The sequence below is a fragment of the Rhyacophila brunnea genome, unplaced genomic scaffold (assembly GCF_057557595.1).
Source record: "Rhyacophila brunnea isolate RB1 unplaced genomic scaffold, BYU_Rbru_1.0 scaffold_3, whole genome shotgun sequence".
Classification (NCBI taxonomy): Eukaryota; Metazoa; Arthropoda; class Insecta; order Trichoptera; family Rhyacophilidae; genus Rhyacophila; species Rhyacophila brunnea.
Window position 1 is genome coordinate 58,542,762 of NW_028232965.1, and position 27,124 is coordinate 58,569,885.

At 34.6% G+C, this 27,124-nt stretch overlaps 1 protein-coding gene across 1 annotated transcript; it reads right to left on the reverse strand.

Moving 5' to 3' along the window:
• Positions 1-872: 872 nt before the first annotated feature.
• On the reverse strand, positions 873-10,153 carry LOC147068620 (GPN-loop GTPase 1). The gene is made up of 9 exons (XM_085952091.1): positions 9,960-10,153; positions 9,673-9,798; positions 9,375-9,542; positions 7,339-7,535; positions 5,475-5,657; positions 3,880-3,932; positions 2,970-3,058; positions 1,249-1,365; positions 873-1,060 (listed from the first exon to the last, which is right to left on the reverse strand). Exons 1-9 carry the CDS (start codon positions 10,045-10,047, stop codon positions 963-965), a joined length of 1,119 nt encoding a protein of 372 aa, XP_085808217.1. The 5' UTR covers positions 10,048-10,153; the 3' UTR covers positions 873-962.
• Positions 10,154-27,124: the final 16,971 nt, after the last annotated feature.

Genomic DNA, 27,124 nt, shown 5'->3' on the forward strand with positions numbered 1-27,124 from the left:
CTGATTGGCATAATATTGAATATTTTTTTTTTCGACCATGTCCTAACAGGATCATATGGGCCTCCACAGAGTAGAGGTTACTTGTGTACTTGCCAATTGTGTACTTGTATCAATGTGTACTTGCCAGATCCAGGATTCGAACCTGGGACCCACGGCGTTATAGTCCAACACTTAAGAATAGGTGGCGTAATATTTTCAACAAAAACAATATTTTTGACATAGTAAATAATACGATATACACGATGCATTAAAAGAAAATATATTATAGAAATTATATTACGCTGTTAAACAACATCCATGTACAGAGCTCATTTTCAAAATCTTTTGAGTCATAATGTGTCGAAAATAACAGAATTTTGATATTCAGAATTCACTAAAACGTATTGTATTGACTCCGCACAATATTATATTGTATTTATGTATCACTATCTGGCAACACTTTCAGATAGAGCTTCTGTATTGTGATGAGACCTGTCGACATTGCAAACATTGAGTGACATATTATCAATATTATTAATATTATATGATGAGGCATTTTGCAAGTCTCTGTGGCGCATTCTGGTTGAATTTAAAAAATAAAATGTCAACATTCTAAGTAAACAAACTACTGCATGTTATACTGCCATTCAATATGCAAGAACATACATACAAATGCCCAAGCAAATCAGAATATTCAACTATAACAAAAATCAAACTGTGAAGCACAAAGCCAAAGTAAAAAACTACAAAAGGCTCCATCTAACTGAAAGATTTCTTTAACATCTTTGGAAAAAACTTTTTTTTACTTTCCTAAAATTGCAACGAAACGCCGAGTCCTGGTCATTCCAATATCCTGGGGATGCATATAAAATATTTGTATTGACAATTCAATGTGTTGTTTCATACAAAATAATTTTTTATTTCAAAAAAGTAGTTACAATAATAGTTTAGATTCATCACAATATTTTCATACACTTAGATATTCATTCCTTTATGTCTGGTAAATCATTTTCTTTGTCTTCAGGTTTAATGTGTTTCTTAAGAAATTCTCGGAAAGCTGCCACATCTTTGCGATTATCATCTGAAATATACAAAAAATTGTCATCCTACAGTTGGTAGTTACTTATAAGTTGATAGAACATTCAAAAGTTTTGCCAATCATAACCTAGATTACAACATAAGAAAGAATATAAACAAAAAATTTTGCAATGTTGATTAGGACATATATAATGGTGAGATAAAGAGATGTATAATGTTTGTGACCAATACCTGAAATAGCCTCGGTTTCTGTTCCTTCTTCATCCTCTGAACTTTCATTGGCCGGGTGGCGCAAGTAGATGTCTGTCAATTCACGGCCTGCCTCTATTTCAGTTATAAGTGAATTGCCTATGGAACAATTGACGAAAATGTTTTTTATTATCATATTATTATAATCAGTTATTAATTTAGCTTTGTATTATCCACAAAATAATCAAAAATTATTTATTCTTCTTTCTTTCGATCATGTCCGATCCAAATATGTAGGATGATTCTCCATCAACTAGTTGCTACACAAGTTTTAAAATGAAAAAAAATTAAAACAAGACCTAGACACGTGCGTGTCAAGGTCAGATGCAGAATGCGTCAAGAAGATTTGGAAGAATCATTTGCAGAACCGTCCATCCCTTTTGGATTCATTGACATACCCTTTTACGCCTTATACGCCTCACGGCTATAAGCCTTACTTTTGGATATCCCCGAGCGAACAATATTTCTGATTGTCCACCGAAGCACACTGAGATGAAATCACCCGTAAAAAGTCTCAAGAATGGAAAGACACCGGAGGGAGATGGCATACATCCTGAATTCCGAAAGTAAAGCCTGATGTTTCATCCGATAAAAAATGTGGGGGAAAAGAGCGCTGTCCGAGGAAATGTGTGAACAGTGAAATCATCCCGCCACAGAAAAGGTGACCCTCTTAGCTGCGACAATTACCGACGCATTAAGCTAGTCAGCGTTCTGGGAAAGATTTTGGTAAACATCCTCTTGATGACAATAAGGTACTCGATATAGCATGTCCTCAGGAAAAATCAGGAAGGTTTTTTTTATCTGGATAAGCGTGTGCAAATCAAATACACAACCTTCTCCAGCAGAGTCATAAGCTGAACAGTCCGTTCACCTGCTACTTTGTGGATTATGAGTCGGCTTTCGACAGTCTGGATTGCCGCTACCTTTGGAGGATACCTCGAGTGTACGGGATCCCTCCCAAGAACATCGCCATTACCAAATCCCTGCATGAGAATACCGAATGCTGTCAGAATTGGTGACACTGTCACGGAATGGTTTAGGGTCACGATCGGAGTCAGACAGGGTTGCGTCCTTGCTATGTCTTATTCATACTTATTCATCTCTGACTTCATACTACGAAAGTTAAAACCACATGTCACCTCCACGGTAAAGCTGTGCAACCTGGAATACACCGATGACGTCGTTCTATTCGACAACTCAATGTAGGGCATTCAAGAGACAATCGACAGGATGCATGACAAACCAACGCGAAGAAAAACAACATTTTGTGGAATAGCACCTGTCCTGGTATAGATTTCCCCCTGATTAGCGACAATCAAAACATTGAGACTGTAGCTTCAAATACCTGGGGGTATCCATCATGGGAGAAGACTTTAAAAGTAACGAGGAAGTCAGAGAGCAAACCAAGCAGCCTCACATCAGGTCGAGATTGAAGAGGCGATGTAGGACCTGGCTCGGTCACGTGCTGCAGACGCCTGTAGAGAACTTCCTGGGAGGAATCCGCTAAATACTATCTACAGTTTATACGACAGAACTACGGGATGCTCGCATGACCTGCAATGAATGATGCAAAAAGACTGGTAAGCAACAGGAATTCTTGGAGGCACCGTGTGGTGTCCATATTATGCTCCAGCTAATGGCCAAAGAAGAAGAGATTAGACAGCATTTATGTAAATAATAAAAATATAATATGTGATAGTCACCGGAAGTCGATTCTTCTTTGATGTCAGGTGGTTTGTTATCATTGGCTGTCTTTTCAGCTCTTCGTTTCTCCCATTCTACTTTATAGTCCCTGAAAAAAATAAATATATATATATATAATATATGATGTTGATTTCAGGATGCAATAATTATAGTTATACATGTAAAAGTATAAGAGTGGCAAATGCTTTTTACTATATTGAAGTAATCTCTTATAATTCATTATAGAAACATCGACTTTCAACCACTGAACTGAAATTACAGAACACTTGATAGGCCATGATAACCATATATATTATTTTAAGATTTTCATCTCAATAGTCAAACAAATATAGTATAAAAAAGCATAGTATGAAACTCCATGGTGTAATCGTATTTTAACAAAGAATGGTTATTAGCTACTTGGCCAGTCGATGTGCTGTATCCAAACACACACATTGATTAAAATCATTGCATCTACTCTATACACAAGGCTACTATCGGTGGCTATCGAGGGTAGTTTATCATATCCATGTATTAAGGTACTATAATTGTTACAATAAGTTAGTTATAATTGTTCCAATAAGTGCTATGTTTTAACATCACCTCTCATGGCTGTGTTAACTTTTTGAGTGAGATAGACAGTTTGGAAAGTTTAAACAGCTAACTTATTATAACAATTATACTAGCTCAATACATAAATATGATAAACTACTCTCGATAGCCGCCAAAGCAGGCAAATGGCAGCCTTGTGTATAGATGATCAAACCAATGGGGCAAGAGGCTTGCGTTCCAGCCCCTGAATCACAGTATCCACAGTTGCAGAAAAAGTATGCTAAGAATTAATTTATTTTATATTATAATGGTTAATTTAATCTGATAGATGAGAATTAGTGACTGATTGATATAAGCAATATATAAAATAATTCTCACTTTTCGTATTCGAGGGCCGCTTCATCAACGAGCTTGAAAAATTCATCAATACCCTGGAAAATAAATTAATTGTAAATATATATTATTATAATACGTTGGATCGCTCTAGATCACGGGTGGCCAACCCATGCGGCCCACTGGGTGTCACCTTGTGGCCCGTGGAGCAGTGAGAAAATAAAAATAATAATAAATCAAATGCTACCGCTAGATATGCTAATTTCCCAAATTGGGATTAAATATTGGCTCAAGATTTTAAAAAGCACCGTGTGCATTTTGTTCCATTTGCAACGCCATTCTCCGTAGACGTGAATTTACAAATGGAACATTGTGAAATATGTTGCGATGAACAGTTAAAGGAGAAATTCCATCAGGTTGGTTTGGAAGAGTTTTACAAAACATATTTGGACAAGGAGAAATATCCTGCATTTTACAAACATGCTCTAATGATGACTTCGCTATTTGGAAACACTTACACGTGTGAATAGCTTTTTAGTCGGATGAAGCAAATCAAATCCCGAGTGAGAACACGAATCACTGATTTGCATTTGGAAAACTGTTTGCATGTAGGAACAACCTCACTCGATATCGATGCACTTAGTTCTGCCACACAAAAACAAACTTCTCACTAAAATTTCTTATTTTTATATTTTTTTTTTTTTTTATTATTTAAAAAACGTCTAATCTAATAAATATGTTTGATTCTCATTTATGTTTTATTTTATTAATATATATTTCTTTTTTGTTTTGTATAATAAAAAAGTCGGTTGTGCGGCCCGGAAGGAAATCTCATTTTTAGAATCTGGCCTGGCTGCTAAAAAGGTTGGCCACCCATGCTCTAGATGGAGGGTGATTGTCGGCAACATCTGTGATTTTATACATATGTTATACAATTATTTATGAAGTACAGCCGATCCTCTTTTTGCATGGCTTTTTTTTGCACGGTTTCGAAATAACACGGTATAAAAAAGTACCGAATATTTTTTATTTATACTGATTCTTTTGCTTTAACACGGTTTAAAAAACCTAAAAAGGATAAAACTATGTATGGATGTACATATTTATCAAAAATTTCGTTGCAATGGACCGCACGCCACTGGTGCATACATATTATGTTGTCACCGGATGCCTCCCAGACATACATACATACATACATGGCGCCACTAGTCAGTCACTTCGGGTTCGATACGAGAGACCCGCCGCGTGCTTCGGCGTCAACGTCATTAAATATTTCCAGCAATGAGAGTGATTTTTCACCAGCGAAAACAGCAAACGGGCACGTTTATTGTCAAGTAGCGACACTGAATGAATATACGATTTCTCTATGATGAATTTAATTTAAATCGAAAACTATGTATTTTTATGAATAAATATTTTTATGTAAGCATAAATAATAAATAAACTCGATTTATTTTTAAGTTCAAGAATTTCGTATTTTGAGTTGATTTTAAGTAATGGAACCTATCTACCATTTTTGTATGGGCACCTTATCTTTTTTTACACGGTTTTGTTTTGCACGGTAGTCTTTGGAACGTATCCCCCGTGCAAAAAGAGGATCTGGTGTAGATTTATGAAGAGATGTTGTGCAAAAAACTTGCCTGTCCTGTGTGAGCGGAAACTCCGCATGTTTTCAAGCCACGATAGAACTCATCCAGGGCGAGAGCCATTGACCGAGCCAAATTACTTATATATGAAGATTCCGATTCGCCTTCCAACGCCTCCTGGAATGCTTCGAAGTCTTGCATCCACTCCACAGCATATGAATTCTCCACAACATCTACCTGCTCACAACAAATTATTTCCAAATATCAAAACTAATGTTTATTTTTATGTTTTAAGAAGTTTTGTAGAATTAGCAACAGTACATAACTCTGTGTATAATAAATTTTCACAATTTTTGTGCCTCTACTCACCTAGTGAACAGAACGGCTGTCTAAATTGAAAACATGACAAGCGACATTTTTTTTTAAATGCATTTAAGTAATTGTATTTTTAAATACACAATCTCATAATAGATATGCCTGTATTTAAAAAAAAATAAAAATAACTTAATTTTTGAGATAAGCAAAATTAAAAAACCTAGCAACAACGCCTTTGTCTTGCCGCTGATTTACAAATTCATTACACAGTATCCAACAAAAACAATTTCGTATCCAAGTAAAGGGGCAAAAAATGCTGGATTATAATAATTTTGGATTGTCGCATTCTTTTATATTAGATTATTAGATGTGATATATTAGTTGAATTATGCCACACTTTATTTAAAGTAGTATAATACGTACTGGTAAACATAGATTGATAATTAATATAAGCACATTGTTTTCACAAGTGAAATAAATAATGTATTTTAATTATTCAAAAGTATTATTTGATTGATATTGAGTTAATACATACATACACACTAAATACGCATTAAAAGACAGATCATTTTTATATAAAGGTCATCATTATGAGCTGTTATGAAAAATGCCATTGGTCATGCCATATTAAAAAATTGACATGCTCAAGTACAGTATAATTATTTCAACCTTTCTGGCCTTTCTGCATGGACACCTACCACCACATCCATTTTGGCTTTTATAGTAAGATTTCACCAATTCACTACAAGCCTTTGAGACAAATCATTACTAGGCAAAAATAACAAAGGGCAGTTGAAACAGAAATAGAAAGCTGCCGACCACAATCGTAATTTAAAAAAAATGGTTGGTTGAAAAAGTTTTCAAATAATAAAAGCTAAAAAAAACTCTCGTTGGCCCGGATGAGATAAAAAGAGAAATCAATAAATCAATCTCGAATTCTCAAGAAAAAAAATATTCTTCCTGAGAATGATAAACTTTAGATTTAACGCATTCATAGTTTTTGAAATTTAAAATTGATTTTGACATTATTGATTATTAACAAATAATTATATCACACACGGGCAGTTCATTGGTCGGCCCATTTGTATGAGGCGGTTTACAGCCTATGTAGTTTTTTTTTATATCGCTATTGTGCAGTTAACTTCACAGTAGTCAACATTGACAGTGGGTTGGTACTGTATGACTTTGGCGCATATGGGCATCTCCATAAAAAGCAGTAATAAGATTTTCAACCTCCTCGGTAAGTCTTGTATTACATTGTTTAATATTGTTTTCTGATATTTTTTTGTCTACTATAAATCTGATATACTATAGTGGAAAAACTCAACCTTGAAATTGCGCAGATTGCGAATTCTTTTTATTACATACGGTAAACTTTATTATTATTACAATTATTATTTCCAACTGCTCTTACGTGGGGCCTATTGCATTGTTTTCCTGTCACTCGGGGTCGCTCTAACTACTCATATTTTCTGTCAAAACTATCAATTTTCACACTTATGTGATATATTTATAACAACGATTATGTATTCAAATTTGAAATTCTCAGTTTCTTAGAAAATCTGTAATATTAAGAATGAATTTAGTATAAACAATTACAAACCTTGTTCATGGCAACAATAAATGGTAGACGAGACTTGTACATTATCGAACATGCATATAACATGTTAGACATAAATGTAACGGGAGCGACACTCCGTACGGTATCCAGGACATACACAATTACAGTTGGCCTCGTTGACGCCAGAGTTTCAGTTATGATAGCACCCGATGCAGACCATGTGAATACTTCAATTTGACCTAGAGGAAAAAATCAATAGATTCTATATAAGCCATGTATTGAGTTTTGTGCGAAACTCAGTGGTCATTATGACAATAAATTTATCAAAATGAAAATGTACATAGTTAGTTTTAATTATAATAAATAACTTAATCTGATTTTTTGTTTTATTATTAAATTAACTACCTACATGATATAAACCATAAACTCAGACTAACGTAAGTAACTGTTTGATGACAATTATTAATGTTCAATATGTATGTAAATCAATTAAAAAATACCTTATTTTACTTTTAGCCAGATTATAATTGTACAAAATCAAAAATTAATATGTTTGTGGATCTGAAATAAAATATGTAAACATCAAAAATGTGCACTACAGCGGTGGTGGCAAACCTATAGCACGCGTACAACTAGTGGCACGCGAGATGATTTTGCATGGCACACGTTTGAAGAGAAAGAATACATATAATAATAATAAATGGCAGATCGCAGTGTATAAAAAATAGCAGGCAAATACTCTTCAAGAATAAGCATTATGTTAAATTTAAATATATAATTGCATAGGTTGGTCCTTAGAATTTATGCGTCACATATAATTTTAACGCACTAACCTCATCAGGCAGCGGGGATTACTATGTCGCGAGCCTCTTATTTTGACCGATTTACAATGCTTGAGATCACTGATCGAAGCAATTCAGGTGTCAATTTTTACGTTAAAGACCAAAATAATGAACACATTAACAAACAATTTCATTTCTGCCCACAAAAATGACTGCGCCAAATAACAAACAAAACATTGGTGAAGCTAGTAAGTAGTAGTAATTCTGGCAGACCGTTTCAAAATTGGTGGACCGAAATGTATGGCGTAATTGAAAAAAGTGATAAAGCTATACTTTGTGTACTATGTTTTGTGAGTGGTATCTAGAACACCATCATTTTTTAAATTTTTAGTAAATTGAATTTTTGAAACTATTGTTTCTCCATGAAAAACTGCTCGGCACGTCAGATAGCTTTTATTATATATATATTATATTTGGGAAATTTTGGCACGCATGCGTAAAAAGGTTCGCCAACCATGCGCTAGGGTATATTGTTGACCATGCAGATAATTTTATCGTATGCGCAGGTCAGCTGGTAAATTCACATCCATATTGATCTATATTGAACAAGCAGCGATACTTAAGGCCATGCATTAGTTGAGACACGGTCTAAAAAGATCGTCGCTAGGCGATGCGCGGTTTGCGGGTCGCGGGTGCAAATGAGGCATGTCAAACCAAATATTATTTGTCTTATAAATCCAACATGTGTCCATTTAATGTTCTGTTTATTGTTTTATCAGTGACAATAATAATATATTCATTGACATGTTTTCTTTTTAAAGTAAATGGGTAACGTTTTAAGTCATCTTTACACGATTTAGGAATTATTACGGCCGTCGCCATCACGAAGCAAAATGACGTCCTTCCAGCTCTACATGCTCTCTCAGAATGGGAGCGAGTGCAAAATTTCGTCGCGCCTATGGTAGAAAATTATTTGGCGTTTCACTGATGAATCACCTTAACAAAATTTATTATTAATCACCAAGAGACAAATTAAAAAAGAAAAAAAATATAAATACTTAGTAAATATCACAATAATGTGTAACAATGTGAAATGGAATGGAGTCTCCTTTTGAATAATTCGAATTGACAGCCTTTTTTTTTACAACAGCTGATTGTATATTTATTTACGCATAATATAAGTAATATGTATTTTGGTCTGGACTAGCCGACTAGACATAAGACGTGTGACTAATAATCGCATTTCCTGTCACTACAAATTGCATACATCTATATTTAAATACAAGACACACATACCTGGAGTATCAATTATACAGTATTTATGTTTATCTCCAGCCTTTTCAATCAAATCAACCACTTGGCTAAATTTTGTCGAAAACAAGTTTAGTGATGTTACAATGCCACCATTGGGACCTAATCCATATTGTTTCATGACTTCTTTGTAATTCACTGTATCTCTTATATCTGGAACACGTTCACAATAGAATTGATGAAACAAATATTACACACCTAGGTATCATATTATTATATTACATACAGTAAGTAAGGTAGTAAAATCATAATAACCATTATTTTAATAAAATATATAGTTTACCTATATTTGCTGGATATGGAACATCTCGACAAGCTGGATCTAAATTTACTAAATATGGTCTATACTCCTTGTAATTATGAGCGGATAGTCTTTTCACGAACGAAGTTTTTCCTGCTCCAGCCATTCCTGTCAAGTTGGTAAAAATATACATAATAATATCAAAATAATCGATCTACAACTTGTGAACGTAGCATATCATAACACTAGGGCTACAGTATCTCAACAATTAATAAAACGGTACGAATATTACGATGAATAACATTTTTTACAAAATAAAAGGTATTTACCCAAAACAATTAAACATATCGGTTGTTTAGGTGGTATAATAGGCACATCTTGCTCTGTCGGCTCAGATATCGTACAATCAGTCTCCATAGCCGTTCATATAGAGTGATATTCAAAATTCAATTAAAAATTGACGATTCAAACGCTTACACAAACTTAACCTAAAATGCGATATACTTAGTCGACTACGACTCAAGTCGCGAACTGTCAAACCACCAGTGTTGCCATCTTTTCAAAATGGAATTATAGTACAGAGCCTCCAAAATTATAGTATTTGGGGGGAAAATATAGTACGCGTTGTCATCTGTTGAAAATGGATAGGTTTTTTGTTTATCAGAAAAAAATAACGGAGAATTTCAGAAACTCCGAGTCCTCTTTTTATTTAGGTACCTCTTCCGACCAAAAATACTTACCGAAGAATTCAAGAATTATCATTTTAAACCAAAGTCAAGAGATTTTTTCAGGTTTTTCGAGCATTTTTTTTTCTAAGTTCTCCATATCTTCTTATAGGTATTGCGAAATTATAGTGCTTTGCACCAATTTATCGAACGGAAATATCGAAATTTTAGTACTTTTCACATATTTTTTCCAATATTCAAAATTATAGTATTTTGGGCGTACTATACCTACCTGTTTTATATCATACATAGTACCCAGACCAAAATTGTAGTATAAATACTATAATTATACTACGGTTGGCAACATTGCACCATAGCTGATTTATGCGTCACCACTGAGCAGTGTTGCCAGATTGCCATCTTTTTGTCGCAAAGGTCGAGTATTAAAACCGTTTAAATTTTGGGGAAAAAATATACATAGTACGCGTTATCTTCCATTGACGTACTTAGTTTATTTCTCACAAAACATAGAATTGTGAATTTGAGAAACTCTTCTGCCCAAAAAATGAACCTGGGAATCGAGGACTTTTGTCCAATCGAACAATGTCTTTTCTCAGCTCGCCAAATTTTCCTCTATTACGAAATTATAGTGCTTATGCACCAAATTATAACACAGTGATACCAGAATAATAGTACCTACCTACCTAGATACTTTTCACGTATTTTCTTATGTAGAAAATCAATCTTCAAGAAACAATAAACTTTTTAAAATATTCATTCAATTTCAATTTCAATTTATTCAAGTCAATTTATTTTTTTAACATATTGTGGACATTACAAATTATAAATTTACAACATGACATTATTATAAAGAAGAAAAAAAGTAATAGAAGCGTTAAAAATGAAAATACCTGTAAAAAGAGAACAATATAATATAAACATACAAAAGCAGTGAAAATTCAATTAGTATACCTACATCTATAGAAGTTCAAAGAAGTAGGTACACTGAGTTTGCTAAGGTGACCCTATTTTAAGAATTTATAAAATAGCGTCCACCTAAACTCACCCTCACGCAAGTGGAATATAAAAACACCCGAAGCAATTTGGTTGAACATAGTAGTTATCGCCCTCCCAATATTGGCATTGCCTATGGCAAGTTAATCCTGTACCTTGGGGAAATAATCAACTGATGCTCTCTATTTCTAAGATAGTTATCAGTGACACACAGGTTACCACTGCCCAGAATGGCAGAGTTCTCATTACATACATACATACATTGCTGTACGCCGCGCAGTTAACACATACATAGCGTTGTCTTACTAAATTTTTGTTTTGTTTTATTATTTCTTTGAAACAAAATGGCTGAAGTTACTAAATTAACGAATATCATAATCAAACAAAGTGCGCTCATAGAAAAACTCATGAATAAAGTGAAGGGAATTGAGGAATTCCTCAAAATAAATTCATTTAAATTAAATAAAGCAACTCCCAGTGACTCGAATAGAGTGAATACAGTGTGTACTTCGCCAGTAATTACGTCCGCCGTAATTAGTGATAATACGGTGAAACCAATTAGCACAGCAAGTTCAAAAACGACTGTTGAAACGCGAGTGCAAAGTAAGCGTCGAGCATCGACGAAACAACAAATCGATACAAATTCAAAAAATGCCGCCTTAGAACGGTTGCGTCCTGGAAAGAAAATTATCCTGCACTCGGGGTTATCCCAGCAGTCGCCCCAGAAGAGGACTACTCATCGTCACCCGAGGCCTCACAACCGAAACCAGCTGAAGATTTACCTACGCCTAGGATTGTTGATGGATCGGCCACCGTTGCACGGAAGCGGCGTGTCGCGGTTCGGGGAAACCTCGCTGGACGAGCGAAAACCAGTGCTCGAAATGGAAAATTTCACGAACAGGAACGCTGTATAATTTTCCGAAACTAAGTACTTATGCTAATCCTTTCTTTACGTACGTACGTACTTTTGATATAAAAATGCAACAATAAACTTTAAACTTCTTACGTGGATCTATATTGGGCAGGTTGGTAAGGATTGTCAGCGCCGCAGGCGAAATAATCTTGTTTTAACAAAGTATACCGTCAAAAATTGTATTATTCTTTATTTTTACTTTATCTACCACTATAACCAGTGCATGATACCTCTACCACCACTCGTCACTGATTATAACTTACTGTCTCATTTGGGATAGATAAGTTTGTAATTAATTAGTCATAACAAACAACATATCCACATAAGTACCTTATAGATTCAAATTAAAAAAATATTTACGTAGTTATAGAAAATTTTACAAATTCCATTTAAATACGAGCACAGAATATCAAACATCAAGAAATAGTATTAAAATAGTGTTTAAAAAATAAAGAAATAGTATTAGAAAAAACAGTAAGTGCCTACCTATACAAAGAATTTATAAAATAGCGTTCACATAAACTCGTTCTCACGCAGGTGGAATATACGATTATCCGAAGCGATTTGGTTGAACATAGTTATTTCCTGCCCAATTATCATTAGCAATTATTGCACCTTGGCAGAACAAACAACTTAGATTATCAAGAAAGTTATAAAATAATATATAATAAAATCAATACTAAGTACCAATAATGGCAGAGTTCTCATTTGTACTGGGTAGATATAAGTTGGAAAAAGTACGTAGCCTAAATACCTAGCTCTCTTTTTAACTTTCAGAATACAGTATGTAAGCATACGTCTTGAGAAATCAATCGGATAAAACCATGGATAGTATCCACTATCCACACAGCTTTAAAGGATTCTCAAAGATTTATTTTGAACCTTCTCCACTATAAGAAGGCCGTACCTACATCTAATAAAAGTTTCAAGTCATCCAAACAACGTAAACATAGCATTATTTGTAATTAAATTACCAATGGTGTGTCATTTTCATTTATATAAGATAAAACATGACGGAAGGTGACACTCAGGTTGCTAAGCGCGATTCTTATAGAATAATATAAAATTGTCATTAATTAGTACCTACTATATTCAACATTATAAGGACTAATATTGTATTGTATGCATGTTATGTAACAATGGTGATGCTTTGGTTACAATTATTGTAATATACATCTACCACCGTATTTATTTAATAATCTATGACTAACACCACCTAAGATAATTAGATGTCCGCACTGGACACATAGGTACCTAATTTGTTAGTACCTACTTATTCTAAACGATTCAATCTATATTGTTTGTCCTTCCCTACTCACGTTATTATTGCCATGGAAATGATAATAGGTACCTACATACAATACAGATATTATGATAGTCGTGCATTTTTATTAAAGGATATTCCTATATTTTTTTTAAACAAATTTACAAACAAAAATTAAGTAAAAGTTCTCTCCACACTACCTATGTATTATTTCTATTATTTTTAAAGTCACAAGCTACAATACATGTAATAATAATTGTAATACAATAGGAACGTCCCAAATAAATAAACTCTGCAGAAGGCTATTCAATATTTTCTGCCCAAACCATCAATGGCCCAAACACATTTTTGTAGAAAAAATCATTCATTATTCATTGTGAAAATTGGGGTTTACGACTTATCATAAATATTTTTTTAACACAAGTCAAGTTGTTGAGATGATAATAATTATTGAATCACAGAACAGATGTTGCCACTGTATTGTCCACCGGAAAGAATTCCTAATGTTTTAGCAGATTTACACGAAGTACCTACTACGTAATTAAGCCTTCATTATTTTTATAAATATCCACAAAATTATCAAATTGTGCGTGTGGCCAGAATTATCTTAAATCAGTTTGGATACCAGCGACAATAGTATATAGGTATATATGTAATAATATAATTAAGTATGTAAAAATGGCGAATTTGTATCCCACAGGAAAGTACTTATTAAAAACGATAATTGTAAGGGTGATTATCCACTTAGTGTTACGAAGAAAAAGCGAATTTAACATAATAGACTTTTTAAAATATTATATTATAAAGCCTATTATAAGGAAAGTATTCATCCACAGGTACTCATCATGACCTATGGCAAATAAATGAATGAATGTAGTAGTTATATCACAAGATTTATTGTACTATAGTCGCAATTCAACAATAATGTAAATTACAAAACAAATGTAAACATCGTAAAAAGAGGGGTTTACGACACGTCATAAGCTTTTTTTAAGAAAAGTTAATTGTTGAGATGAATACCATCTGTTGCCACTTCAATGGTTATTGGAGTGAATTCCTAATGTAATGTAATGTGGTTTTAGCAGATTTACACGAATTACCTACTACTTTATTATACCTTCATTATTTTTATAAATAACCACTCAATATCATTTTTTAAATGATCAAATTGTGTAGGTATGTGGCCAGCGTTACGTTATCTGCGACAAAATATTTTTCAATAGTTTCGGTTAACACGTTTCGCCTGATGACATTTTTGACCAACTTTTAGAACAATTTTTTATTAAAAAATCAAGTTAAACACACAGTTAAAATTAAAACACAAAACTTACTAGAATGTAGCAAAAAAACACCAAACTAATAATATAAACAATTTTGTTTAGAAACGTATTTATATCTTAAATAATACAAAATATTTTAATGCCAGCGCTCCATTGGCGAGCCAAAAGTCCGTGGACAATAAATCGTCCGATTTGTCTATGCTCTGCTACTGATCAATGAACGAATAAAAAAGTCGAGCTGTCAAAAGTCAAAAATTGCGATTATCGTAATGTCTTCTGATAACCCTATAATTTTGTGTTATTTATATGTAGACTTGCGTAAAATAATATAGCAGTGAAAACAACACAAGATTTACGTTTTCTTTTATGAATTTCATAAATACAAATAAAAAAATAATTGGTAAATCTCTCATTTTATAATGTGTAAATTAACAAATAAATCAATGAAAATGTTTAAAACAATTACAGATTTTTTTGCGGTCCGAATGATTGCGTATTAATATCAAATCGAATTTGCATTGCGATCGACGGACGAAGTCTGGCAACTCGGAGGTAAAATATCTTACATGTTTGAAATCCAACGAGCCTGGTCTGCGGATTAAAAAGTCCGCAGACCTGTGGGTCTATTCTATGCTTATCGACCGCTAAAGTGATAAAGTGAAAAATATTATCAAACTTAGGGTAGGTTTGTATCAAAATATTAGCACTTATTGTAACAATTACACGAAGCCGGTTTTTATTGTTGCAATAAGTGCTATATTTTAACAGCACCTATCTTGCTGCTGTTAAAATATCGCACTTATTGCAACAATAAAAACCGGCTACGTGTAATTGTTACAATAAGTGCTAATATTTTGATACAAACCTACCCTAAGTTTGATACTATTTATCAATTTAGTGTTCGATAAGTATAGAATAGACCCACTGGGGTGCTCCACGCGAAAAAAAAGTCCGAAGACTGTAAATCGTCTGACTTGCGTGCCAATGGAGCGCCGGCATATAAGGCAACTTATAGGAATATTATAGCGGATTGCACGAGTCAAATTATCAAACTTTTTTGTACTAATTTAACCATCGAAAACACAATTCATTCACCCGAAAATAAATGGCGAAGTAATAATTTTTGTCACTCCGAATAAAATAATATAATAAATTAGTAGGTAAGTAAATTAACAATGCGTAAGTCAAAGGCAAGATTGTATTGAGATTTGAAATGTTTCATCCTTTAGAAATTATTAAACAATGTATACTTTATTTTTTAAGAGTTTTCAAATAGTGTCAGCAAGGCACATTTTTTTGGGTAATAAAGTAATTTACGCTTGCAGCTGGTTGTTTCTTGTTATTTAGACAATGCATTTGGGCATGGACATATCGACACAAAATAAGAAGGTTGAAAGAAATTTAGGGATGTCATAATTTTTATTTTTAACCCTTGCACGCCCGGCATAACATAACTTCGTTAATTTTTAATTTTGAGAAAAACTTTAAAAGATACATTCATATATAATTATCTCAATCTAACGAACCGCAACGCAATTTTAAATGAATCCACGAGCCGGAACGGTATATTTTGGAATTCCACGAACCACAACGGCGCTCCGGTGCGTTCCTGTCCATTCCGAGCGCTGGCGAAAACTGTTGTGAAGCAGTATCACATGCCCGCTTCACAGAGATATAACAACGGCTGATGTTTTAACCTATTTAAATAAGTTATGTACCGCTGATTTCACAGTCGTGAAAATTAAATCAAGAGGGGACTACGCATCCTTCAAGGTAGGTATCCCTTCTGATGTCACGAACACTGTTTTGAAGGCGGATAACTGGCCACGTCACTCATTCATTAAAGAATGGGTGTCGAGAGTGGAAACTCCACGGTTGCCAATTAGCTGACTTCGGAACAGTCACCGTTCAGATAAACTGTTTTTTTACTATCAGAATGTTCGCGGCTTGAAGACAAAATCTGTGGAATTTTTGAACGGCGTATTAGCTGACGACTATGACGTCATAGCGTTAACTGAAAAGTGGTTTAATGACAGTGTTTTCAGTCGTGAATATTTTGGTGGTGATTATGCTGTCTTTAGAAGGGATCGAGACTCCGGAAAAGGCCTCAGGCAGGGAGGAGGCTGCCTCCTGGGAGTTAGAAATATGAAAGGGTTGCAGGCCGAACGTTTTCGTATTTTGGAGATTTCTAATGAGGACCTTTGGGTTAAACTAACCTGTAACGGAGAAACAACTGTCTACGTTTGTGTCGTGTATTTTCCTCCAGCAAGTGGAGTGGAGGCGTATAAACATTTTGTTGAAAAAATGTTATCTAGTATCGTCGTATTTGGGGATAAGAGGGTTATTGTGATGGGAGATTTTAACCTAAACTCAGCGCGCAGCAGTGAAAGGGTCAAGAGTGAACTGGAATTTCTGCTGCTGTTTTTGGATTTTCCCAGTACAATGATATTCTTAACTCTAAAGGTGGACTCCTGGATAGGATTTTCAGTAACGCTATTTTATCAATTTCGCGATGTACATTACCTTTGATACGAGAGGATGTGTACCACCCTACATTGGTTTTTTACACGTATTTCATGCGATTCGCCCGCTGCGAACAGAAATTCCCTCACATGGAGCTAATTGGTGTGGGGGATGGAAGTTTGATGGTGGAAATTTCAAGCTGCTTTACTCTTTAATGAGTGAAGTAGATTGGAGTGAGTTGCGTGAGATTTTTGATGTGAATGAGGCGGTACAATACTTTTATAATGTTGTATTATAATGTGTTTAATAAATGTTTTTCAAGGAAGTCACTATGTCGAGGTGGAAAACGATATCCGAAGTGGTTTTCTCGGGAGATTATTAGAGACATTAGAGTCAAACACTACTATCATACAGCCTGGAAGGCTAAGCATGGTCAGCACGACTATGAAATGTTTAACCTTTATCGTATGAGAGTGAGACAAGCTGTTCGGCTGGCCTATCGAACATATTATATGGAATCGGTAAAGGATTGCATTCGCGAAAATCCTAAAACGTTTTGGGATTATATAAAATCGTTAAGAAAGGATGGTGGATTTGCCAATTCGATGACTTGGAAGGGCGAAGAGGTGACTGGACATAGAATGGCAGAAGCATTTGCTGGTCATTTCAGGTCCGTCTACGCAAGTAGTATTCCGAATCTGGATGTCGCCTCAACGTCAAGAAAACGATCGTGTGGTGCCCAATCCGTTTCTTCCCAATTGATGAAGGTGACGTGTTTAGATTTATTAAAACAACTTAAGAATACGCGCTCTTTGGGACCGGATAACGTCCCTACATTTTTTTTAAAGGGGTGTGTTGATTTTGTCAAAGGCCCACTTGCATATATATATATATATAATCTTACAATGGAGACAGGTATCTTTCCGGAATTATGGAAGATGTCGAAGGTGACTCCAATTCATAAGAGTGGTACAGAGTACCAGCAAGAGTTCTGGAGATGATCATGCACAGCATGATTTCTCCAAAAATTTAGTCATTTATAATGAATGAACAGCATGGATGATTTAGAGCAGGCCGATCAACGGAAACCAACCTGATGGTATTCACTGATTATGTGTCGTCATTACTAGATAGAGGCAGCCAGGTTGACTGTTCTTACAATGATTTCTCGAAGGCATTTGACCAGTCCATCACGATATTCTAATGGAAAAACTCCAACTTATTGGATTGTCGGATCGATTTTTGAAGCTATACGGGAGTTATTTTAGGAACCGACAACAATACGTTTCGTACGGCCTTTATCAGTCACAGACCTTTTGCACATTTTCTGGTGTCCCCCAGGGCTCAAACTTAGGGCCATTGCTGTTCACGATTTTTATAAATGACATAGCATTGGTAATTAAAAATGCTATGTTTTTGTTGTTTGCTGACGACTTGAAACTCTTCATGGAAGTTGTCACCTTAGACGATTGTCGTCAACTCCAACTGGGCAGGCGTAACAAACTGGACTTCAATATTGATAAATGCAATGTTTTATCGTTTACTAAAGCCTCACGAGTATTGTTTTTACAGTTCTCGATGCATGGCAGAGTTCTCTCGCGAATATCATCTGTAAGAGATCTTGGAATTACGTTTGACGGTAAACTGACGTTTAGTGGTCATATAGATACCATTTGTAAAAAGGCGCTAAAGATGTTGGGATTTGTCTTGCGTACTTCCCGGGTCTTTTCGGATGTTACGGTACTAAAAATTCTCTATAACTCCTTAGTTAGAAGTAGACTTGAGAGTGGGTCTATCGTTTGGGCCCCGCATTAGTTGAAGTACGGCCTTATGGTGGAGAGAGTCCAAAAGAAATTTTTAAGACTCCTTTACTTTCGGCTGTATGGATATTATCCGTGGCTCTATCCGACTGATTTTCTCTTAGGGATGCTTACATACTGTAGCTTAATATTTAGGAGGGATCTTTATTTAGCTACATATTTTGTCAGACTTATACGCGGCGTAAATGTGAACTCTGACATTCTTGGTGGTGTTGGCATGTGTGTCTCTGACAATTACCTTAGGAATGGAGGGCATCCGTTGTTTGTTCTCCCACGGTGCAGAACTAACCTGCCATTAGTAATGCCAATTGGGAGGGCAGTAACCATGTTTAATGAAATCGCTTCGGATATTGATATATTCCACTTACGTGAAAGTGAATTTAGGTGAACGTTGTTTTATAAGTTTTTAAGATAGGGTCTATCAAAGTTCATTCTGTGTGCTTCCATCTACTTTTATTTTGTTACTTATTTTATTTATTTTCTTATTTTATTACTTATTCTCCGTATTTTTATTTTTAAAAATTATTAACACTTATTTTATGTCATGTCGTGAACGCTTTGAATTCATAATTTGTTATAATAACATAATTTGTTAGCATTATTTATTACCAATGCTATGTCATTTATAAAAATCGTGAACAGCAACGACGCCAAGTTTGAGTCCTGAAGGACGCACGAAATAATATGTAAAAGGTCTGTGACTGATAAAGGCCATACGATACGTATTACTGTCGATTCCTAAAATAACTACCCAAATACCGAACAAATTCGAGAAGTTTTCCCAACAGGATGTCATGGTCGACTCTATCGAACGCTTTCGAGAAGTCATTGTAGGAATAGTCAACCTGGTAGCCTCTGTCCAGCGCTGATGACACAATATAATCAGTGAATACCATCAGGCTGGTTTCCGTTGATCGGCATGCTCTAAATAGTCTAAATCCATGCTGTTCATTCATTATAAATGACTCTATATACTCATAATAAACGGCTTTTGAGAATTCATGTTGCGCATGATTATCTCAAGAACTTTTGCTAGTGTAGAGAGAACATCTACCGGCTTGTGATTTTCCACTGATGACTCTGTACCACTCTTATGGATTGAAGTAAGCTTCGACCATCTTCCACGTTTCCGGAAAGATATCCGTCACCATTGTGAGATTAAATATTTCGAAAGTGGGCCTTTGACAAAGTCAATACAATCTTTTAAAATAATGTAGGGACATAATTAGGTCCCAAAGAGCGAGTATTCTTTAGTTTTTTGGATTGGGCACCACATGACGGTTTTCTTGACGCTGAGGCAGCATCCAGATTGGAATACTACTTGCGTAGACAGAGTTGAAATGACCAGAAAATGCTTCCACCACTTCATATCCGGTCACCTCGTCGTCCTTCCAATACATATTATATCCACCACCTCTTCTTAACGATTTTACATAATTTCAAAACACTCTAGGATTTTTGCGAATGCAATCTCCTACCGTTTCCATGATATAGTATGTTCGATAGGCCAGTCGAACAGCTTGTTAGATGCTAAAAATGATATAGTCAATCTGATCATGTCCATCCTTCCATGTTTTATGATAGTTATGCTTGACCATAATGTCCACAATAATCTCTCGAGAAAACCACCTCGGGTACCGCCTTCCACCACGACATCGCGACTTCCTCGAAAAACATTGATCGAAAATATTATATAAAATTTTATACAAACATTGTACCGCCTCATTCACATCACAAATCTCGAGCAACTCACTCCAATATACTTTATTCATCAATGAGTAAAGTAGCTTGCAGTTTCCGCCTTCAAACCTCCACCCCCTGAACTTGTTGGTTTCGTAAGAGGGAATTGGAGTTTGAAGCGGACGACACGACTGAAACCTGAGTAGAAAAACTAAAGTTGGATGATACACATATTCGCGTGCAAGAGGAGACATGTACCGTGAAAGCGATAAATTGATGTTGCTAAATTGTACATATCCAAAAGTTCATAACCTACTAGAGTTAGTTAGAGGCATCATTGTGCTGAGAAAATCCAAAATCAGAACACAGAAATTCCAGGTCACTCTTAACTCTTTTACTGCTGCGTGCTGAGTTTAGATTAAACATACATATTAGCGATAGCGCCCATAGAACGCGTCGAGCGGGGCACTCGCGCAAAATTTCACAAGTGGCGCGTGAATCATCGAAAATACAACATAATCAAATACGCCAGAGCACACTGGATTTGACGACGCATTATGCCCGCCCGCCCCATGATTCACCCGTGGTTTGGCTTCTCAGCAGGACGAATTAACGAAAATACAACGTAGCCCATTCATTGAAAACGGCAAGCAAAAGAGGCGCGCGCTGTTTTACTTTATCCGCTTCTGGACGCGTTGTCGATAGACGGGCATGGTAGGCATTATTTAATAACAGTGAACTCATTGTTTAGTTGCTGCGTGTCCGATATTTTGCTGGTAGAATGATGTCATCGTGAATATTAATTACAAGCCCCGAGAAATAATATAATATTTTTATTGCTTTGTTATGAGAGACGCTGATAATAATAATTATTTTGAGCTTCTCGTGCCCCTTATTACATAGGTGAAGGGTAATGCGCGGGTGGAAGGGGGCCTACTTCGTAGTGAGCGCCCCGAACGCGGCTTCTAGTGGGCTTCGTCATTTAGATTAAAATATACAAATAGAGATCGTTAGCGCCGCAGGCGAAAATGCTCGAAAGAATGAATCTATTTGAATAAGTTGTATGATTCGCATTCCTTCCTTCATTTTCCGATTGTCACTTCAGCTACCTTTATTATGTTCTCTCATATGTACTCCATAATATTATTATCTTCCTGAAATTCTTTTTAAAACTAGTTTCTATCTTGAGAGAAAGCAGTGGGGGTCACAAGCAGGTGCGATAGTGGAATCGATTATTGTGATCGTACATCATCACGTTATATACCTATTATAAATGTTCTTTGGACACTCCCACATGGCTCATAAATTCGATGCAAATTATTGATTTCTTTCTTGAAGAACATTTTATTATCACATATTTTGTACAATAACTTTACTATAGGTACAGGTACACTCAGTACTCGGTAATCCACCGTTATTTTTATTAGTTGAAAGCACAAAATCAAGCTCTATAATTCGCCGGTATTCGATTGTTAAATTCAGTAGTCCGCCCCATACAAGTATACAACGCAGATGAGACCGGTTTGTCATGCCACCGCACACCCAGTATTCGTCGCAAACATCTGTTTTCCAAGCTAAGTATACGGTTGCTCTGAGCCTTCGTAAGGTGCCATGATTCGCTACCGTAAAGCAGCACCGTCAGAATGCAAGCGTCGAATAGGCGGCATTTGGTTTTGACCAAGTACAATCGTGAGTCCCAGACATTCCGCACCGAGTTGAATGTTGCTCCAGTTAATAAACTTGTATTTCAGTTATTAAAAAGCTAATAAACTTAGTTTATAAATATGTTTAATTTATTAAATACTTACTTGATTTTGATTATAAATAAAACCGTAATTTGCTAGTACAAATTTCTCAAAAAAAACTGTTTTTACGAAATATCTGTTTTAATTTTTACCATATTTTGTATGTGTTCACTATAATCCGCCGTTTTCACTCATTGGACACTTGTCTGGTTTTTGGGGTGGCGGTTTACTGAGAGAGTACTGTACTTTGTTGGTTTTTTAACGTCACATTTTATAAAAGCCTCCCCCTTATCCCCATCGTCTTAAATAATCGCATTATGTCAGACCACCTCAGATGTCAAATATGGACGACTCCTTAAGAAATTACATGCGTTTTTAAAACGAGAAAAAGATTGCTCTTATGATAATACTAGCATTTGTACCCAGCTTTGTTTGGGGGGTTTCCTTGGTGTTTGTGTATTTTTATTGTTCCAATTACCTGCTTTACAAAAAAAGAAATAATGAAACACATTCTCAGATAATTTTCGTTGATTCGCGTGCTCTAAATCCGTGATGTTCATTCGTATTAAATGACTCAAGTTCTGGAGAAATTAAGCTGCGCATTATCAAATTAATTGTCAAAAACTTTTGGTGACACCATATAAACGCTTTACAATAATTACAATCATACAAAATCTTGATTCGTCCAGTTCCTTTGACATTCAAATGGGTAGATTCATGCAGTTTTGAGAATACCGTATATACGTAGGTATGAGTAGAGTTGGGTTTCGGGAATTTCCCGACGGGAATTCACGAGAAATTTTCCGAGATTTTATACCCCGAATCTCGATAATTGATATTTTTAACATTTCGGGAAATCCCGGATCTTGAGAATCTTTTCTCGAGATTCGAAATTTCTTTATTATCAAATATTAATTGAAAAAACGATTTTTCTATATAAAAAAATGGACAGAAAACACAAAACATTCAAAGACTGATCGGGGCATTTAAAACAATTAAGCCAACGTCGATTCAAAATGAGCGCAATTTTTCAACATTAGGGATTTTTTTATCTCAAAAGCGTACGCGATTGTCAGACGCAGCGATTTACAGTCTGTGTATTTTGAAATTCTATTTTAATAAGTAATGTTTTGAATTATTTTTGTTTTCCTACTTCTATTTGTTTGGCTTCTTACATAAAAAATGGAATTTGTCTGTTTTTACACTGATTTTAGGATTTTTTACAGTTTTTTTTTTTAAATTTCCCGTTATCTCAAGAATTCTTTTCTGGAAATCCCAAATCTCGAGATTGAGATTTTCTCGGGAAATACCCAACTCTATGTATGAGTATGACTGACAAAGTTTATTGTTCACTATTTATGGCGGATCTTAAGAGTCTACCACCACCCTTCGCCACTGGTAGAAACCCTCTGGAATTTTCCGTTTCCGAGTCTGAATCCTGGAAAAACTTTGGGTTTAATAGTACAGAAATTGATGATTATTTTCCACCAATATAGAATAAAACAGTTAAGGTAGGTAGGTCCTTACAGACATTTTTCCGAAGCCGTAAATAATACGTCAGTCAGATCTATAATTGACAATATTATTGAAGATATTGAGTAGAAACTGTGTGTGGATAGTATTATAAAATGTTGTCCAAAGGTAGATTCATATATAAGTAAGTACTTATGTAGTTTTCCTATAAAATGCGGTTTTTACGACCAGTTTCAAGAAAGCAAGTGGTCCAGAGGCCTTGCAGTTATCACAAGTCGATCGTATATTCTAGTTTCTTCAGCAAGAATAAGTGAAAAGAAAAGAACAAGATGTGAACCTAAACTCCAAGAGCTACTTCTCAAAGCTAACTAGTCACTAGGCCAAATACACAGTTGTGCATTGAATCTCGAACAGAAAGCATCACTTCTTAGTCATGGATTTTCACGTGAGTCGTAATAAAATTTTACATGTATTTATTAAATATTTCCGATAATTTTGTATAGTTTTTCAAAATTTGTTCAATTCAAAATAAATGTACTTTCGATAAGCAGAAACTATTAGGTACTCTTAATAATTATTGTCGAATATTGACATCGAAATAGGTTGCAGAAAATCGTAATTAAATACCTACCTAACAATACATACTATAGTATGTAGTACATACCTATATTATGTAGTGCCTACATGTACGTATCACATGTGTTATGTACATACATGAATTATTAGTGACATCCCTAGCAAACTGCCTTAGCCTAAGCTGAAATGTCATCCCCACGATTGTGATGGAATAACACCTTAACGTTTTTTTTTTAATTATGTATCAGATGTAAAATGAATAATTGCCAGAAAATTGAATCGCTGGTAAATTAATAATAATCGATCCTAAATAGAATGAAAAATAAAGTTGCACCACTCTTGTTTTTTCTTCATCAAAATCATTATATTCTATTATTATCATTATATTTCCTCCCCTGTAAATGTGCATTAGGTACTTTATACCCCACGGGATAACGGGATAAAAAACAGCAATAAATTTAATATTGTATAGAGTTTTATAAATTTGTACAATACAAATCCTACTGTAAAAATATGTACGGAAATAGATAGAATAAAATGTCTTGCAAATGAATCATAAAAAAAAGAATTTTCATGAACAATAATTTATTTAACCTATGTAGGTATTTATCTTTTATCATCTTAGCCAGTCGGAACGCAGATTGTCATTAATTATTGTACAGTTATCCTTCAACTGTAAGATTTACTGAATTATAATAAATAATATTAATAAATAATAATAAAATAATATAATATCTATATGGCGAATAAAAAAAATGAAATCAAATGAAATTATTTTTAAAATTTATAATTTTTTTCAACTAAACTAAGATTATTAATCGTTTGCCGCAAATTCTATCCGCACTCATTGATTCATACGAGTACTTTCGACGAACGGGATAATAAATGTATTTAAGATTGACATTTGTGTAAGATATGGCTTGCACATACAATATTAGCTACGTGCCTTCTACTCTACATTATTCAGCGATTTACTGCGAATTTGTATCTATCTGTTTTTATAAATGTGATTAGCTTGACATTAGTAAAGTGACGATCCTAGTTGTTGATTCAGTGGATATTTAATTAACTTCATTTATTTGTTCCTAACATTGCTATATTTAAAGATTTAAAAAAATCATGCAATGGATATTATGCTACCCACAGTGGCCGCGCGGCTTAAGCGTTCGACTATAACGCCGTGGGTCCCAGGTTCGAATCATGGGTCTGGCAAGTACACATATTGTTTTTCAATTTGTGTGTGTCAGGGTATGGACCTAATAGGTTGAGCAAGTGGCTGACATCCATTTCTCGTAAAAAACCAAATCTGTCAATACAAACCTCTACTCTGTGGAGGCTCATATGATCCTATTAGGATCGGACATGGTCGAAAGAAAAGAAAAAAAAAACTTCATTAATAATTGTAAATATAACCATTGTTATATTTACATTAATTTATTGTGTCATTCAAAACTCTCAGAAATCGTATTTAATTTGCTTGATACATATAATTTTATTATCATCGTTATTATTTTCTTTTTAAAGCATTGTTTATATGCATACAAATGGATAAATACCTACATTCTTTCTGATATGCCTTACTCGGCCGAGTGGATGCCATAATCAAATCGAGATTTATAGGCATCCAACAAATATAGAGAAAAATACAATAAATATATCACTATAATAAAATTATTATAGATTTTAATTATGGCTCATAGTAAGTATAGTAGTAATGCCTATTTTTTCTAAGTAAAACGTACATATAGGTAATACTTTTCATACATGCCATTAAATAGCAAGACATTTTATTATATTTTTTCTAAATCCAATTACCTTATTTTCCCATTTAACTCTGTCTTAATGTTACTTATATATTTATTTTTCGATTCTTAATCTAGTAAATAAATAGATACAATAATTTAGGAGTAAACCGATGAACAAATATTATTATACATACGTAAAAATACCCTCATTAGTGTATCTTATGTTTATTTATATTCACTGACCTTCGTAGTGTATAATGCCTCAACAAATTGTAAATAAAACATTTATTTTTTAATTTTTCTTTCAGATATTTAAAGCCGTCTTATTGATTTTATTCGTATATAAGTCGCAAGGTTATCCATTTGAATTTTTGAAGCTTCAGCCGATTACGATGTCCGCTCCTCTCAGTCAAATACAATGGAATAACCGAGGAGATTGGAAAAGGGTCATAAAAGTTGATGACATAGAACCAAAATCATATCACACGCAAAAGACAACATTCAATGATGCCATTAGTACCATAAAGCATCAGGTGAATTATGCCAATATAAAGAAATACTACACCCAAAACTTACCCGAGAAACAAAACTTCCCAGAATACAAATACTACTATTTAGAAGACCAAATGATGATTCCTAGCGTCATAGGGTTCACGATATTGCACCCCAAAAACGAACTGAGAAGAAAACCTGAAGTTCCCAAATCCTTAGAGATATCATATCAACCTACGTTAGGCGACACACTCTCTAGGTTAAAAATAACTGACACCCTCCTAGATAAAATTGAAACCATAACTACGGAGGGTTCGAAGAAAATATATTCTCCGGCGAAGCCGAGAAGACCGCTTCCGACTAC

What these genes read in the sequence shown, in the direction of transcription:
- LOC147068620 (XM_085952091.1), bottom strand. Translation starts at nt 10,047, where the DNA reads ATGGAGACTGATTGTACGATATCTGAGCCGACAGAGCAAGATGTGCCT. An exon ending in TTTCCGCTCACACAGGACAG is followed by an intron (nt 3,933 to 5,474) that starts GCAAGTTTTTTG and finishes TTTATTTTCCAG; the next exon opens with GGTATTGATGAATTTTTCAA. An exon ending in GCGGCCCTCGAATACGAAAA is followed by an intron (nt 3,059 to 3,879) that starts GTGAGAATTATT and finishes TATTTTTTTCAG; the next exon opens with GGACTATAAAGTAGAATGGG.